Genomic DNA, 17,453 nt, shown 5'->3' on the forward strand with positions numbered 1-17,453 from the left:
AAAAAGCCTCTAAATGTATGCATCCTAACCAAAGCACTGATTGCTGAGTTTAAGTCAAATCTTTCTTCCAAGCCACAGACCAGTTAGGAACTAGTTAGTTGTCATAGCCTTAGATTGCCTCTGAATATACAGTTAAAATAATATGGAAGTATATGTAAAAAAAAATGCCTACCGTTTCATGCAAATTATTTCTTAAATATTATTGATATATACATGGTAAATTGCTTTTTGCTGTTTTGGGATTATTTGAAGGCAGGATTTTTTTGTTTTACTATCAGATCCAATATGGCTACACATAAGAAGACTTTTATATTGTGTTTAGATGCTTTTATGATGACTCCATTAGGCAACAATTATATCAGAGTGGTAAATTGTTGTGTACAAAAACATACCCGATAATACAAGAACAGGTGGGTATGCACCTTTGTAATCAAATCAATCTTTGCCTACACGTATATAGTAATGCATAAAACAATAGATGTGGGGGGGTTCCAGGGATTGCTCTGTTATGGGAGAGAAATAGATGTGAATGAAAATTGCAGCACCATTGGTTGCTAAGATGACATAAACACCAACTCCAAATATTCAGAAAAGGAAAAACTGTTCTTCATAGCTTTTAAAGGTACTGTCAGTTTGATACTTATTTGCAAGAAAAATTGTTCACCATAAATAAGAGTAATAGAAACATTTTGGAAACATAGGCAAAATAGGCCAACTCGCAGAAAGCTACTGTTTTTGACAGAAGAACTCAACCATGCAGGAGAAACTGGGACTGAGAATGCTTTTAAGAAAAACAAAGATAACTCAATGTATTCGCAAAAGATAGATTCAGCATAGAAAGAAGCATTATTTAAAGCTTGTTCAATAATGAATATGTTTACCTTGGTCTGGAATTTATACATGATAGAAAACAAATGAAAGAAATTAAGATTTAAGTCAGATGTTTATATGTTTGAGAATGTATTTAATAATTTTCTGTGATTTTTAGAAACCTTTCCATTCCTAAGCCCTCTCTCACCATCAGTAAAATAAAACTTTTCAGCAGAGCAGAAAAGGGGATTTGCTTTGAAATCATATCTTAGAAAGGGCTTATGGTAAAAATTAGTAACTCCCATGTTCATGCTGAGGAAAACAGGCTCGTTGAATGAAGCCCAGTGTGGTGGATGTTTTCTGCCTCTATGTTTCTCACAGCCTTTCTTGGGTCATTTATAGAGCAATTTATGCAGTTAGAGGCTGCCTTTCAGTCCCACTCTGCTGCATTCTCTGCTGAGTTCATACAGAATTTGCAAATACCCATACTTTAAGAGGATTAACTTTCATAAATGTCTATGATAAACTTAAGGTGGATTGCAGGAAGAATATGATGTGCATAAGTCTTTTTTTCCTGATTTTTCCGCATTACAGAAGGTTGCTTTGGTTTTTTCCTGTATGGCTCTACTTTCATCCACATTTCTGCAGAGCACTCACATGTGTTTGACTTTAAGCTTTTGAATTGCAAAGTCGTCACTTATACACAAGCACCTTTTCAATTATGCTTCACAGAACCCAGTGGGGCTACCTCTGCCTTTACCTCACATTGTGCTGGGGAACGGTCCTACCATATTATATGGGATGACTCCTGCACTTAAATGATCTGCTGAATTTATCCTAAGTGATCTTCCCTGTAATCCTCTTTATTTAATCTTTGACACTGGAACACCCTGTCTTTTCTTTCACATGGCAAGTTGGCCACATGTGCTTGATTACCTTTCCATTCCTTGTCATCTGCCTAACCTGATTTGCCCATATTTCTTATCCTCTTATATGTTGTGTGATCTAGGGATAAATGAGGACCTTTTTTGTAATGCAGTTTCAGTTCTTAGGCTAGTATTGCTTTAGCAAGACTTGAGGAAGAACTGAAATTTGTAAAGCTAGCAGGCATTTTGCTTTTGTAAAACCAACTAAATTTTGGCTGTGAGATTCATTCCATGGGTAGCCTTAGAAAACACATAAATCTTTCATAAGTTTATGTTTTCTGCTATTTTTAATACCCCAAATCTGTCACATACATTGTTGACTCAAAACATGTAGCAATTACCAAGTAATCAAAGACAGAGACAATTTATAATCCTCATGTAGACTGCAATAGGGATAGTTAAAGAGTGTATTTGAAAAGTTAGAATTTGGGGGCGGAGGGGAGGTTGGATGTGGCATGAAAGTTGTTCAGAAGCCATGGTGAGGCATTAATTGTTGAATCCACAAGAGACTAGAGAGGCTTCATTAAAATTTCTCAGTTTATGCAAAGGAATGCAATTTCAAAGTCATTTCATGAATTCAGTTAGAAATGTTAAATTGAAAGCAATAATGCATTCCAAAAGGTTTTGTGTAAAGTATAGCAAATTGATGTATTGAAGTTACATGAATAAGAGAGAACATTGAAGTAAAATTGAAAACATCAGCACTGTGCCCAATTAAGTGAATAACTGTTACAGTAAACGTGTGTAATAGTTTATTATTTAAATATGAACTTAAATTTAAGATCAGTCCTTTCAATGTGACCATCAGCAGTAGATATTTGTCAAAAGTAAGCCAACAAAAGTAACCTGATGGAAATGGAGTGTTACCCTCTATAATAGACAATCATTCCCAATAGGACTGCCCTGAATAGTCAAGGGAAGATGATCAGATTTTCGTTTCTTTTTAGCTTCTAGCTCATAGTGCTGTCTAAGCATCATTAGATATAGTTAATAATTTCTTATACTTCAATCCTACAAGAAAGGGTCTGGTTTTATTCATCCATTATTTTAATCATTACTGCTACATTTTAAGAACCTCACAGATAGGTCACCATTATATAAAACGTTAAAAGAACACATTCACCAAGCAACAAATACTCTTTAATAAATCCTCTCTCTTAGATATTCTAGCATTATAATGATGTTCCTTTTACATTTCTTTTAAGCTAATCTTCATCTACAGTTGTAAATTCTTGTTAAATGATCTTTTTTCTGAAAGCCTTAGCAATTAGTGGACCTCCCTAGCCATTGCTTTCAGGTTAAAAGCAAGACTGTAAAGAGGATTCACAGTGAAGATGTCCAAAATTTAAGTGTTAAAAAGACCGGTACATCAGGCAACACCTTCTGCCCACATTAAACAAATAATGTCTATACATTGCTCCATTTGTGTTACTGGAATCTCATTACTGTAGTGTTAAACCCTTATGAGCTACATGGTTTTAGTTAATGCCAGCAAGCCAAGGCTTGCTTAATTTCTGGTATATTGCTTGTTCAGCATTTACAAATAACACTTCACGTGGTTGTTTCATGTTCCACATTTTAGGGCAGATAGTGCGCAACTGCTGGTAGGAATCTGAGTGCTGGAGATGGTGGCTCTGGAGTTTGGTTATTAAATATATAGTAGTGATAATATAGATCCCTGTTATTCTTGGACTGCTGTCCATGGCTTTCATTGATTGTCAGGTAGACCTGACATTTAGTGAAAGAGGTCTTGCTTGATGGTTTTTAGCTAATAAATTGCTAACCACTCTCACAGTCAGCAGGGGAATCCCTCATGCTCTTAAATATCCAAGTCTTTGATGTAGAGCCACATTTCTTAATACTTTGTCTAAACTCTAGGGCTGTGCAATCCCAATACTGTCTGGGTTGAAGTCCTGATATTGTAGTTATATATCACTAGGCATAATAAGAATATTAAAATGCAATTAATGTGGGAGGAAAATGTTACCGTAATTTAAACCGACTTGTTAGCACTAGCATTGACCTTCTCAGCACATAAATTATTGTGGACATCAAAAGGTGGAAGTAACTACTCTCATCTTTGGTAAGTAGAGTGCAGACTGTAGAAATAAAGCTGTCATGAACTTCACATAGATTAGAATGCAGCCACATGATCCTTGAAGAATGATCACTGACAGAAAGCTGACATCTGAGAATCCAGTGCCTCCCAGATTTGTTATTCAGTCTTTTCATTTTGTTAATCTGATAATGAAATGTTTCTTTGTCTTTGCAAGACCCCTTTGCCTAAAGTGGCAGAAAAAACTTCAGTAGAAGCATGCACCTCATATGAGTTTTCTTCTGAAGTAAATTCTATGTGCTTAAGTATAAGATTTATGAGTGACTTAAAATATGAACACATAATATTCCCAAAGTACATGCTGTGGGCATACAGTATCCTAACTGTTTTCCTCAGCAAGGGTTTAGGCCTTCCTTTTTCTGAAGGGTGGTACTAAATAAAGTCTAGTCTTCACAGAGATAATCAGAAAAATTAATGTACTTACTTTTTGAGCTGGATTAGTTAAACTGCATTGAATTGTGGGTGGATTCTCATTCAGAATCAAAATAGCCTTTGTTCGGTGTAGCCTATTTAACTTTCAAAATAAATTAAAGCAAATGGAATTAAAACTACTTCAATTCAGTAAAGTATGTCTACACATAGGTTCAGTGTAATTTTACCAATCTACACTGAATTCACATCTTAAATTCAGAATTAGTTTGCCTTAAAGGCGTGAGAATATAAGCAGGACTAAGCTGGGGAGATTTTACTAGCTTGTGATGAACATTGAATCTGCCCACCTTAGGTGTTCAAAGAACCTTTAGCTTCCTCAATGAAACATGGGCAAATGATACTTCTTTTTTTTTCTCCTCTCTTTTTTTCTTTTTCTGAGATCTCTCTAACAATCAAAGTACATCTCAGAAAAAGAAAAATTCTACATCAGACATAGCATACCCAAGTTTCTGTACTACGTTCCCTGGCATAACTTCACTTAGCAGGCACATTTATTATAGAAGTTGTTTATTAAATCTATGCTTTCTTAAGCAAGGCAAGGTTGGTAAGGAAAGGGAACGTTCTGCAGCAAACTGGTACATATGGGGGAAATAAAGGCAAGCAAGAAGTGAGAAAACTAATTACAAATTAGCAATACTGATGCTGAATGGGAAGAGTTCTGTGCCGCTTAGGAGCACTGTGTGGTTTGTGTACCTCAGTCACTTGGGCACTTTTGGAAAAAACTCAAAAATGGCTGTGGTACTTGTTTGAGCAAAGCCAAATTGCTATTGTTCTGTATTCTGCCCATCACTAATTTATATTAATATTCTACATCCATTTAAGAGGAAAAGATGTGCCTGAAGTTATTTATGTCCTTGAGTGTAATTGACTGTGAGTGTTCCATAATTTACGGTAATACAAGATACTGTTGATGTCTCTCAGGAAATTTCCTACCAGCCAGTCAAGATTTTTTAACTCTGAGCTGCTTGGAATGATATCATTAATCTAACTAGGTGACTGCAATATGCTGGGTGATCCTGCGTGATGAAGAGCTGCTGCAGTCCTTTGAGATGGGGGGCAAGAGCGTTTTGTACAGGGTGATAGAGTGTCTGGAAAGGAGTAGTAATGATACAGTTGAGAAGTAGCAGGTGTGAAGAATAGCTTTTCTAAAACACAGGCTTAGTCAGAGCTCTGCAGATGCAGTTGTCAGTTCTTTTATATTTCCTCATTAAAATTCTGTGATTTGGTGAAGGATTCACTATTGCTCTTGGGCTTTTACTGGTACAGCAAAACAGAAAATAAAGTGGTTGCAAGCTATCTGTATGACTGGCGTAGCATTTCCAAATCCAGAATATCCTACACAAAAAATGTATGCCTTCAGTCCATCGTTTTGTCCATGAAGGAAGGCAAAGACTATGGAGTCTGTGTTAAGGAAATCTGTCTCTACTGTCGTAGTTACCTGGTCACAGGTATCACTGTCCTCACATAAATCCTTCCTGTAGACAGGTGGGCTGATGATGTAAACGTGTAGCATGTCCTTGTTTACATATAGGGAAAGCAAGAGAGGTAAAAATCCCAGTTTATCTCAGTGTATGAGGGTTTGTTCTTCTGAGATTACAAAACTGGCTGATCTCTGTGACCTTGTTGTCACGACAACTTTGGTCTAAAGGCCGTGTCCCTTTTGACTTTAGTAAGACGAAGCATATGAGCAGAGCCTGTTCATATAAATGACGGCTGCAGGATCAGAACTTCAGAGGCAAGCTCTTTATCAGAGGGGGAAACCTCACCACATTTACATGAAAAGGAATTTTGCCAGGCTTACATGCGGTGCCCCTAATCTGACTCCAAATGCCATATAAGTAATATGTTGGAAACCATATCATTGCCATGTTTTGTTGATCTGGGATTGTTAACAATGTCCTCATTCCACATTATTTATTTCAGATCACCAGACTAGCTCTGATGTTAACTTGTCAGATGTCAGGGGAGCATCAGAAAAAACAGACGTCAGTTTTAAAACAGAGGTACTTTCTGGAACATTAGAAACTAACGAGCAGTCGATATTGGTGCTTCCAGGAAGAGTATCATGTGAGGTAAGGTTTTTGGATGCTAAAGTCTTTGGGATAACAGTCAATGTTCTTCTCCTCTTCCTGCTACAATCTCATTCATACTATAACAGTTTTGAAAACAAATAGCAGATAAGGGGCCAAAATGAGAGTGCATCGAGACTGCAATGGGATTTATTTTGCCTTTGTGTCACATCCATGCTGCAGCCAAAAGATTTGCAAATAAAATAGTTTTGAGACAGCCTCTGAGGGATTTTATCTCTGTTAGAATTATTTGACAGCTTGAGTAGGGATATTGCTGTCATGTGGACCTTGTAGTTTAGAGGGAACGTGTAGTCAGGCACTTCTTGAGAGATACGGAGTGTCTCTTGGCAATAATCCATGACGGGTATATGGGTATATGCATATGTGCCCATATGACGAGTTACACAAGTGCTTGTGTGAGCATATACCTTGTCTGATTTTAAATTCAATCAGAAATATTTATATATACATATCTGCATGCATATCCGATGAACAGAAATGTTCGTATGTGTTTGTTTTTAATCAGAGTTGCTGTGAGAAAATATGTGAAAATGTAAACAGAGGAAGTACAATATCCAGCACTGCATTCCTTTATAGAAGTAAGTGGCCAGGGTCAGATATGGAGGTTGCGGTGTACATGGAATGTCACATATTTTGCTTGCTATCTGTCTTTCAAAGATGACTTATACACATTATTTCATTGTTGAGATCGGTACAGTTCTAAGGGAGCAACTTTCCCTCTGGTTCAGGAGGCAGTAGAGGGGTATTGTCTCACATTACCTGCTGCTTCTCTTACTTTCCTGTCAGTTCACTGTAAGAGTTTAAATGAGTCTAAAGTATTTTAGGTTTTTCTTACTAGGCTGAATGTCATTCTTCTAGACTATAAAGTAGAATGGTCTCAGAAAATGTAACAATTCACCTACATGTGCATTTAAAATACTGTTTTAAAATATTGTTAGGTAAGCTGAATTCAAAATACTACATTAATTGTGTCATTTATGTCAATAAAATACTAAAGGATATCACTGAGATGGCATCATGTTTTGGTACTATGATTTTTTTGTATCAAGCTGTTGGCAAAGGAACTTTCCTTCCAACTTATGTTTTCATTTGCATTTTACACTTCCAGTATAATTTTCTGAAGGACTAATGGGAATATATTTTAATTTTATAGAACCCTGGTGAAATATTCATTTTGTTGAAAGATGAAATAGATGATGAAACTTTAGAAATTGAATTCATAGCAGATAAACAACAAATTAGGACACAGCTTTAGAAATTGAATTCATAGCAGATAATCAACAAATTAGGACACAGCCAGCCTCTTGGAATAAGAAGGTCAAGTACATGAAAGCCTTAGGTAAGAAAAACATTCTTTACCTTTAAGTAAACAGAAAATTTTGGACTCCTTTCACTTTTTCTGATAAGTAGTTTCACTTCCCACTATTTTGTAGGTGTTTCCTGTACATGGGTTTTGCACACAGAACATCTATTAATAATGCAGAGAAGCAAGGCCTTGTGATTTATGGGAAACTAGGTTCTATTAGATTGTTTTTGTGTGGTTAAATGGCAGGTGGCAGTCTAAAAATGTCATTGATTAGTCACAGATTAACATTCTTCAAAATCACTGCCGTAAAATGCAAAGCTAATATTCTTTTCTTATTACTCTATTACTAAAATGTTTCATTTTATATTTAATGCAGTAAATTTGGTTATACTCCTCTCTATGACACAGGAAATAATTTCTTTGTTCATGTCCATGCCATTTCTCTGTATCACTCGGCTCTGCTGGTTTCTAATGATTTTTTTCAACTGCTCCATCACAACTAGTTGCCAACAGTTTCAACTAGTTAACAATAGTTTCTCTTAGGAGATCTGTGCAGATTTAAGGGCCACACCTATCCCCACTCACTTGATGTGAGTTAAGAATTAAAAAATTTTTCACCTAAGTATTCAGAGTGTAGCTTGCCACTGCACTGCATGCTGTGAATTCCCAAAGGAACTTATATAATATTTTATTCTAAAACCATTGCAGTACAACATTAGATAGGAAGAAATATTTATATAGGCTACAGTTTTCAACAGTGGCTTCTTGGATCTCCGTTTGGGTAATTCTGTAGCCTGATTTTCATCCTCAACGCTGTCTTGAGATGATGGCCACATATGGCCTGAGAGTTCTTTATCACTGTGATGGTGCAGAGAGTTTGTTTTTAGATACGTGACTGGGAAGTACATGACCAACAGGAAACTTTCATCTGTAACTGGATTTCAGAGAAAGAAAGCTGAAATCCTCATTCACTGATCTTAAAAGATTCTTCCAGAATTATGCTGTGAGAACATTGTTGTTCACAGGAAGGTTTCTATAGTGGATGAAGAAATAAAATATGAACAGTAAATGAAATATTATGAAAAATTTGGCAGAGAGCTGCAGCCCAAGTTTAATTTTGTTTCTTACATCATTTGTATTTAATGCTTCTCTCTGTAGGCTTCTTTCTGTTTCAAAATCTGGAAAACTTGAAGTTTGGGAGTACCCTTTTTTAATAAGGGTCCAGCTCATCTGATGTTATAAGAAAAAAGTGTTTGGTGGGGGTTTGTTTTTTTAAAAAGGCATTTGGGCAGTTTCCATTTAAGTGATTTAAGGTGATGTTCTATTAATTTAGTTTCTTTGGCCCTATTATTCTTCTTCATTTTTAGGGTTGCCCATTTTTATCGCTCTTTTGTGGGCAGAGTTAGAATTTTAAGAAAACTGTGCTGGTGCTGGTATGGTACAGCAGGATGCCTGGCACAATGAATACTAATGAATTGTAAAATGTGCTCATAAAGAGGGCTCATGCTGCATACACAGAGCAAGTCATACTTAAGTAACAGACTATACAAATGCCTCTTTCCTTTGCTTTTACTAGGCAAACAACTGGAATGGAAGTAATTATACTGCAATTTCTGCAGCCTAATTCAAATCCAATTTTGAGAACCTTGCCTGCAATTAAGAAAAATGTTTCAAAAGATGAATAGCAATGCCACTATTTGTAATAAATGAACTTTTCCTTAATTTGTAGGCATAAGAGAGCTGATTATAGGTCATCAGTCTATCAAAGGAAAGTTGGAAATTTGAAGCATACTGTTTTCATCTTCTTTCTAACGTGAAGCAATACAATAGCTTTGTTTTATAAGTATTTTCTTTTGTCAGCTTTTTAATGTTAGACTGAAAGACCTGGATAGAAAACTGACTACACTGAATCATCTGTGGAATGCAAATCCAGTTCATCAACTCTATGCATTTTCTGTGATATTTTCCTGTTCTTCTACTCATTCCCTGAGACCTCTGGTCTGGGACTGTAAAATATTTTCAGCTACTGTTCTGATTTGTGTTTTATAAGATTTTCCTGCTGGCCCTGTATATGTAAATGTCTACTGTGGGGGAGTCATTAAGACCACAGCGCAGATCGAGTACTATACTGCACTAGAGGAGATTGAGCACATTTTTAAGAAAGTGGCTGACCCAATAGCTTTCACTTGTCAGGTAAGTTGACTTCTGCATTTTTAATTAAAAAAAAAAAAAAAAGTATGTAAGTGCCTAAATGAGCTAAGAGATAATACACAATCTTTTGATTGCACAGTAATGCGTAATGGCTCAATAATAGGCTCAGGATTACAGAGGCCTGTCTTTGAGATGTCTAGTTGTAAGCGAGTCAGGCAAGTGAAAACAAATTTTCTCTTTTTTTTGTTTTTGTTTAGAGAGTGATAACAAACATCCTTTCTGCTGTATATGCCCAATGAACAACATCCTGCATTAGAGAGGATGAAAATAATAACAAACAGTAGTGCTGTCCCTCTCTATTTAGAGTGTTCTTTTTAGTATGTTCTAAAACCAATAGAAGCAAGTAATCTTAAATCACATTGTAGTTGGCGGATTATTATTCATTCACCAGCCAATGGGATTTTTCTGGCATAGCTTGTGTGGAAGACAGTAGGTTGCTATTCATATAGAGTCCATTTACAGCTGCTGAATTATCATTCATATGGTTTGCTGGTTGCCATGCAGATTCTTTGCATATATTTAGAAGAATTCAGGTTTTGAGCTGGGTTTCAAATCAGCACAGCAGGCTGCTGTGCTCTGCAGCGTGCCTTTTGCCAATGGCACATACAAAATAATAAGAAAAGAAAACATCTATTAAGAAAGGACAGAATCTCAAGTATCATTTATTGAATGGTGGGTAGCCCAAGCAGACTTGTCATGATGTCTATATTGTAATTGCAAAGCCAGAACAAAAATAATAGTCTGTGTTTCCATTGCAGACAGTCTCATTTTCCTGTGACAAATATACATTATCTACCACCTAAGGCATTATACTTATAACGAAAGGATTAATAAAAAATGATGTATTGCATTATTAGTGTTCTACTAAGGATGGGGGTAGATTCCTTCCAAGTACAAGTCACTTCTGTTCTAAGAAAACAGGCTGTTGTGCAAGAAAAATAGTGCAACTCTAAGTGTAAGTGCGTTCTTAAAATCTTTATAGTATCCATCATTCTTTAGCCTGTATTTTGAAGGACATCGAAGTAAGCTTCTAACAGGTTTCATTTAAAATTTTATGCGCAAGAAGTGTGTCATAATGATTAAAAAAATTATAATTAACATGGTAACCTAGATACCTACAACACGCGTGGTATTTCCACTGGAGAATTATTTGTGTTATTCAGGAGTTTGACCCTTCATTTAACCAGCATGACTAATATTTAGTAAGACACATGCAATTCAAATTATATTCAAATGTAAAAATAATTCTGTGCAGAGCAGTAGTGCACACCAGGAAATACAGCTGTAGTGTTATAACTATCAGGTATGTTTAACAATTTCCTCACCTTTACTCCTCTGGATAATATGCAAGGGTTTAAATGAGGAGACACTGTTTGTCTGCTCTTAATTTTATTGTTTTGGCAACTGAAAAATTAATGCTGAGAATTTTTATAACCAGGTAAGTTTTACAATCCACACAATACCATGGCTGCTCTGTGGGAAAGTATACTAATGGTAATTCTTTTGTAAGTGTACATATGTGTTGGAAGATTTGTCATCATATTTAATGGTGCCTGCTGGGCCATGGAGTGAGGTACACTAACTAGCTAGGTAGCTAAACTATTTCCACAAACTTTTTAAATACTTTAAGCTCTCATGTAAACCTGATTTAATGGCAATAAGATACATCGTAAAGATGCAATTTACAGAACGTGAATTAACTTAATCTTTAAATATATGTTCACACAAGGAAAAACAAAACGGACATGATACTAATTACAATTCCCATCAAGTAGCAGGAGTAGTAGTAACTTTTATTTAACCAGGATAATTAAAACCTTTGAGACTATCGGCTTATTTGCAAAAGTATCCTGGGGCAACAGTGGTTTATCTACACAAAGTAACAATTAAACACAATGGAAAACAAAATTAAAAATAGAATAGAAAAGCTTACAGCAATTATTGATCAAAGCAATATCATTCTGTTGTTCAAAGAAAAGTTCAAGATCTTTACTGATACTGAGAAGTATCTCCTTATTAAAATTCTGTGATGAATGCAAATTGCTACAGTAATGTATACCAAAGACACATTGCTTTGGTAAAATGCTTTCATTGTTTTATATATTGTGTTGCCAGCCCTTCCAGCTGCTTTGAGATGCTATCATAATTGAGATTATTGTCCCCTTCTCCACTTTGTCCCCCAATAAAGCCAAACAGATAAACAAAACCCAATAAATAGGCTTACAGTTATCCATTCCTTTTACTGATGGTCAGGTCAGTTCATATATCTTAGTGGGAGACCAACAAAGTATGGTACCACTGCACTTATGAATTCCTTTTTTTAGAGAGGGATTAAAGATTAATACTAACCATGTTTTAGATTAAACGTATTCTAAGATTTTTAAAAATCATGTTTTTGGATGAAATTCTTTGCCACATCTGATAGATTGTAATTTTCTATGTTCCAAATTTGTCTGAATTGAAAAAGCATATACCAACCTTAGCAAGACATTTTAAACAACCAAATAAATAATTAGAATGTAAGGAAATAAATAGAGTAAAAAATGAAATAAGCTTCTTTGCATAAGTTTCAAAAGAAAAAAAAACTGAAATTTTAAGTAAAGTAGGAAGAGTTGTGGTCATAACAACTGAATCATAATGCTGAATGAACTTGCTATCAGAATATATGAGGGTGGGCATTGGCTAAAGACCATGATTTTTTTTTGTTCTCTCACTTCCATATATACAGACTGATTTTAAAGTTCTTATAATTCATAATTAAAAATATTAATTCATATTTAATTTTTTTACTTTTCATCAACTTATCTTTTCAACATTCTGCTGGATTTACATGCTGTATTGATTTTTCTCTCAGACGTTCTACCAAATGCAACTATTGATTCAATTATTTAGTGTTGGGGTTTCCTGGTACAGATTTCTTAGGTTTTCAAAAGAAATTGAAACTAGGGTCATAGCCTTATTACTGAAGTTGATAGGTTCATATTAATTTGAGTGACTTAAACTACCTAGAGAGATTCAGGAAGTCTTCATGACAAACTTTGGTTGAATAATGCTCCTATGATTCTGAGAGACTTGGTATCTTAAAGGATGTTTTTATCAAACAGGATTGCAGTTACAATGTGTATTGAAAAAGAATGAAAATAAACTGCAGCCATTTCTATGAAAACTTGTAAGAAATAGCTATATGACTTATGTGGTGATACTATGTATGCACCTTTACCTGATCCCCAGAGATACTTTCTTTGAAACCGTTTTCAATAGTTCAATCTTCTAAGCCACATCAGCAGCTGTTATTTTAAAATGTTTCTTTCTTTTCCTCTAAGTATGAAATCTCTCCATATTCTATCACTGGCTAAAATTGTCAGAAATGCCTAAGTGATTTTTAAGCCTAGCCCATTCTCCTTGGCAGAAGTAATCTAGCTATTGAACTGCATATAAAGTAGTGTCTGATACGCAAGAACTACTGAAGAAGTTAATCTTTATGTAAATGTAACCTTGTTAGTACTGCTAAAGCCAGTGAGAAATACATTAAGTTACTGGCTGTGTATGCTGTGTTTCAGTGGCACACTTTTTCAGGGTTTTGTTAGCAGTTATTAAAGAATGCAGATCATCTCATTCACAAAAGTAGCAAAATATGTGCTTGGTCTTCCCCTTTTTCAAGGATGTTTTTTGGAAGCCCAGGTGTGGGCTTCTCTGTTGTTCACAGCTGTGTCCTCTTGCTCTGAAAAGGAGGTGAGGGAATGGAGATAGTGCCTACACCTGGGGAAGTGGTACTGAGCAAGGACAAGCTGCTGGTGCTGAGCTCTGGGACAGGTAGTGGCACTTGCAGAAGGACTGAGATTGAAGGGTAGAGCAGAGCAGCTCGCTGTGCTTCAGAGAGCATGGGAAGAATTGCATACAAATTCACTAGCTTAATTCTGAGCGGCTTCTGGAAAGAAGAACTTGCCTGCAAGGACGCAGGGAGAAAGTAGTGCTTTTACTTCTTTTCTGTCATGTTTTAAATCTTTATTCAGATAAAATGTGGGCTTTCTCAAACTCCTGACTGGCTCAGTGTTCCCTCGCAGGTGTTTAACTTCAAATACAGTTCTACTTCTGTTGGCTTTGGTGAAGCTTCAGCATGAACTTTAAGTGCATAGCGTTGCTGGGATTTCTTGGGAAGATTTTATGGGCCTATAGAGACCTGTGTAGGGTACATCAAAATATGTAAATGCAGCATACTTACGAGTCTGTAAGTGCTCTGGAGCAGGAATGGGCAGTAAAGGAAAAGTCTCTAAACTGAATTCCTTCTTGGAAGGAGGTGACCTTTAGGTTGGTATGGAGCTGGATAGTGCAGAGTGGTCCTATTGCTAGTTCTGTTTCACTGTTACTTCTGCTATTATCTTCACGTAAGTGCTGGAACAGGCCCTCCTGTATGTGAGATAAGACATTAACATAGACTTTTTTTTTTAAATAACTTCACTAGATTTTCCTACTGTGTCTTTGTTGTGGAGTAGCAGAACAAAGCTACTCGTTATGGTTTAGTTAACAAGATAGCTTGTTAAATCATTGCTTGAGCCTTCAGATTTTAGATCCCTGGAGTAAAAGAAAAAATTTGAGGTGGAAAACTTGAAGCAAGTTGCACTGATAACTCTGTATAAGAAGTGTATTGTGCCTGACTTGGAAATCATAGAAATGGATAGGCTGGTCATAGGAAGGCAGGCCCGTTAAAGCATGAGAAATTTAGCTCTAGTTTAACCTGCTCCCTTTGGGAGATCAGACAGTCAAAGTTCTGTCTCAGCAGCTTCTAAAAACTGAGCTAGCCTGATGTGGTTAAGTCATGCAACTGTTTTTGGCCTTGAAAATTTTGCTGCAAGTTCCTGAAATTGTGTGCTCTTCTCATTTCAAGAACTTGCTCTGTCTCAGATTGTGAAACATTGTTTTATCCCGTGTAAATTTGGTTGTCTGAGTGCAAAGTAAGAGCTATACATTCTTAAGGTACTCCTCCCCCGGATTTCTGCCTGAATAAAAGGGAGAAGGAAGGATTCCTGCCTCGGCGCATATTAAAAAGCAGAGGAGCTTTGTAGGCAAGATTACCCTGAGTGCTTGCTGAAAGAGACTGTGGGGTGTTTATTTGGCTTTGATATACAAGACAGTCTGAAATGGATTCTGTCTGAAATTGCTCCTTGGGCCTTTCAGGACAGATGATAAGAGGCAGGTGTTGTTGCAGTGTTTTTTGTTTGGTTGTTCATTTTCTTTTGAACAGAGAGGGCTAGATAGATAGCAAAATGTGTAAGGGGTGTCCCTGCCATTTTAAATGGAAATGTTACTTCAGGATTAGTTTGTCTATAAGCCCACCTATATGTTTATTCTCTGTACAGTGGAATTTCTGCTATACAGTTGCTTCAGTGAATACTGATGGTTTTGAGCCTCTTTCTTCATGACACAATATCTACATATACACTGATCTGAGCTGGCTCCTGTGTTATTACTTATTTTTGTCTTACTCTAGATTGAACTCTATTAAGGTAGTACCAATGACGATACCGTATCTAAGAAGACCTACTTGGAATAAGAGAGAGTAGTATGGTTTCCTAACTGAATTTTAATATTATTCCTCTCAATAATTTTTAAATATTATGATAATATAATTCATGTTAATGGGGGGGTTGATAGATATTTGGGAGATTTTGCATATCCTTTCTCAGTTCACACTGTAAGTCTGGTACTCAGGCTAGATCTTTATTCTAGAACAAGCCTTAAAGTTTTTTTTTTCCTAGGCAGAGTCTTGTTTTTTAAATGCTTGTTGCTTTGGTTATTGAGAAATAAATTATGTATTCATAATTATTGAACAACAAATACAGAGAATGTAATGTGACAGTACAGAAAGGGTGAATTATGGAAAGAAATAGGTCACAAGTTACTAAATATAATGGGGTTTATGTATCATAATCAATATTGGAAGGCCTAGTATTAATTACGGGAAAAATAAACGATCATATTTTATTATCAGTAGCTTCCTACCTGCACAAACTTGTCTTCTAATTCTGGGTAGGACTCAGATGAAAATTACATCCTGCCTGTGTACTCAACATTTTCTGATCACGTCACACTTATTTTCTTACTCACTTTTAACAGCCTCGGGAATTAAACTTCATGTTTCATCGGTAGACCCCTCTGTCCTTTTCTCCTCAGCATGTCAGTCACAGAGTTTCTTTTTAAGTTTATACGCTAAGTGTGTCTGCAGATATTGCCTGTTAGTGATCCCAGAATTGTCTTGGCCAGAAACAGTTCAGCTATGGGAAGGCAAACGCAGGGCTGCTGACATCTGAGCAGAGTAAACCCACTTCTCCTGAGCTCTTCTGTGCTGTGGCTGAGCTCCTTTTGGTGCCCAACGCAGCACAGACGGGACTAGTGCTGTAGTACTCAGTGTAAAATATTCTTACTGTTCAAATCTCTGTAGTCATGCTTCTTTTGTCACACCAAGCAAAGAAACACTTAATTATGTCTACTGTGACAGTCGTTAGGACTAGATCTTGGCCTTCTGTCCAGAAAGAGGCAATCAAAAAAAGATTCCATGGCAGTCAGTGAGGATTTCCCTTGTCTAAAGACTATATATTTAGTAGAAAGTTAATCTAACTGGTTGCTGTCAGTTTCTTAATCTGTCAGCAATATTATGGCTTGGCTGATGGAACTGAAGCTGTTTCTTACCTAGCAAAGTACGCGATCTTAATGTAAAGGTTTGGGTAACAGAGAGCTACTGTAGTCTTTAAACTTATCCTGAATTACTGCTGTAGTAAGACCTTGGGTTTATTGGCACCTTGCATCTGTCAGAACAGTTCCTGATTATTACGCTGCATCGTTGTAGCTAAATCGAGAGTTGATGAACACAAATCTTCCTGTCCTTACCCTTCATCCAGAAGTTTTTAGTCATGGCTGAACTTCATAAGTTATAATACCTGTTTTTCTTCAGTTGGATCGTGTTATCATGGTCCTTCTATATTAGAACAGCTCTTCTGTAGCTTTCAAAAACTACGCTGCTCTTACTAAGACTGAATTTGTAATAATACTGTTTTGAGTAATTTGATTCACCAGCACTCTGAGGGTAAAGTTAAAAATACATATGCAACAAACGCACTAATTTTTTTCTTTTTTTTTTTTTCTTTTAAACAGGCTTTTAAATTTTCTTCTGTAGAGAAGCTGGACAATGTTCTGACTTCGTTACTGAAAAGCAAAATATCTACTTATGTATTCAGCCCATTCCAAAGTGAAGAACAGTACCATCAACAAGCTAGTGAGTCACATCTCGTATGCATTGATTTTTATTACTGATGCTATGGTTATTACTTATAAATGTTAATAAGACAATCTTTAAGAATTTAAAGTCACTAGTGAAATGGAGGAATCCACAATAAAGACAACATAACCAGGAAAAATGGGGAAAAGAATTCTGTACATCATTACTTCGTGACTCAGTACTATGTATTTATACTTGTCTGGATATGTATTTATACTTGTCTGGATATTTGATCAGCTTTGGATTAACTGCAAATTGACAGGTTTACAGCTGAGCGAATTTATACTAA

General features: G+C 36.1%; 1 protein-coding gene across 1 annotated transcript in view; it reads left to right on the plus strand.

The window, feature by feature from the left end:
• The window catches only part of BANK1 (B-cell scaffold protein with ankyrin repeats 1), a 246,241-nt gene that overhangs the window by 131,466 nt on the left and 97,322 nt on the right, over positions 1–17,453 (plus strand). The window contains exons 5-9 of the mRNA XM_019470552.1: positions 6,208–6,356; positions 7,528–7,622; positions 7,664–7,713; positions 9,731–9,873; positions 17,041–17,161. Coding sequence (XP_019326097.1) covers positions 6,208–6,356; positions 7,528–7,622; positions 7,664–7,713; positions 9,731–9,873; positions 17,041–17,161 — 558 coding nt within the window. The remainder of the gene's footprint in view (positions 1–6,207; positions 6,357–7,527; positions 7,623–7,663; positions 7,714–9,730; positions 9,874–17,040; positions 17,162–17,453) is intronic.

The sequence above is a fragment of the Aptenodytes forsteri genome, unplaced genomic scaffold (assembly GCF_000699145.1).
Source record: "Aptenodytes forsteri isolate BGI_AS27 unplaced genomic scaffold, ASM69914v1 Scaffold93, whole genome shotgun sequence".
Classification (NCBI taxonomy): domain Eukaryota; kingdom Metazoa; phylum Chordata; class Aves; order Sphenisciformes; family Spheniscidae; genus Aptenodytes; species Aptenodytes forsteri.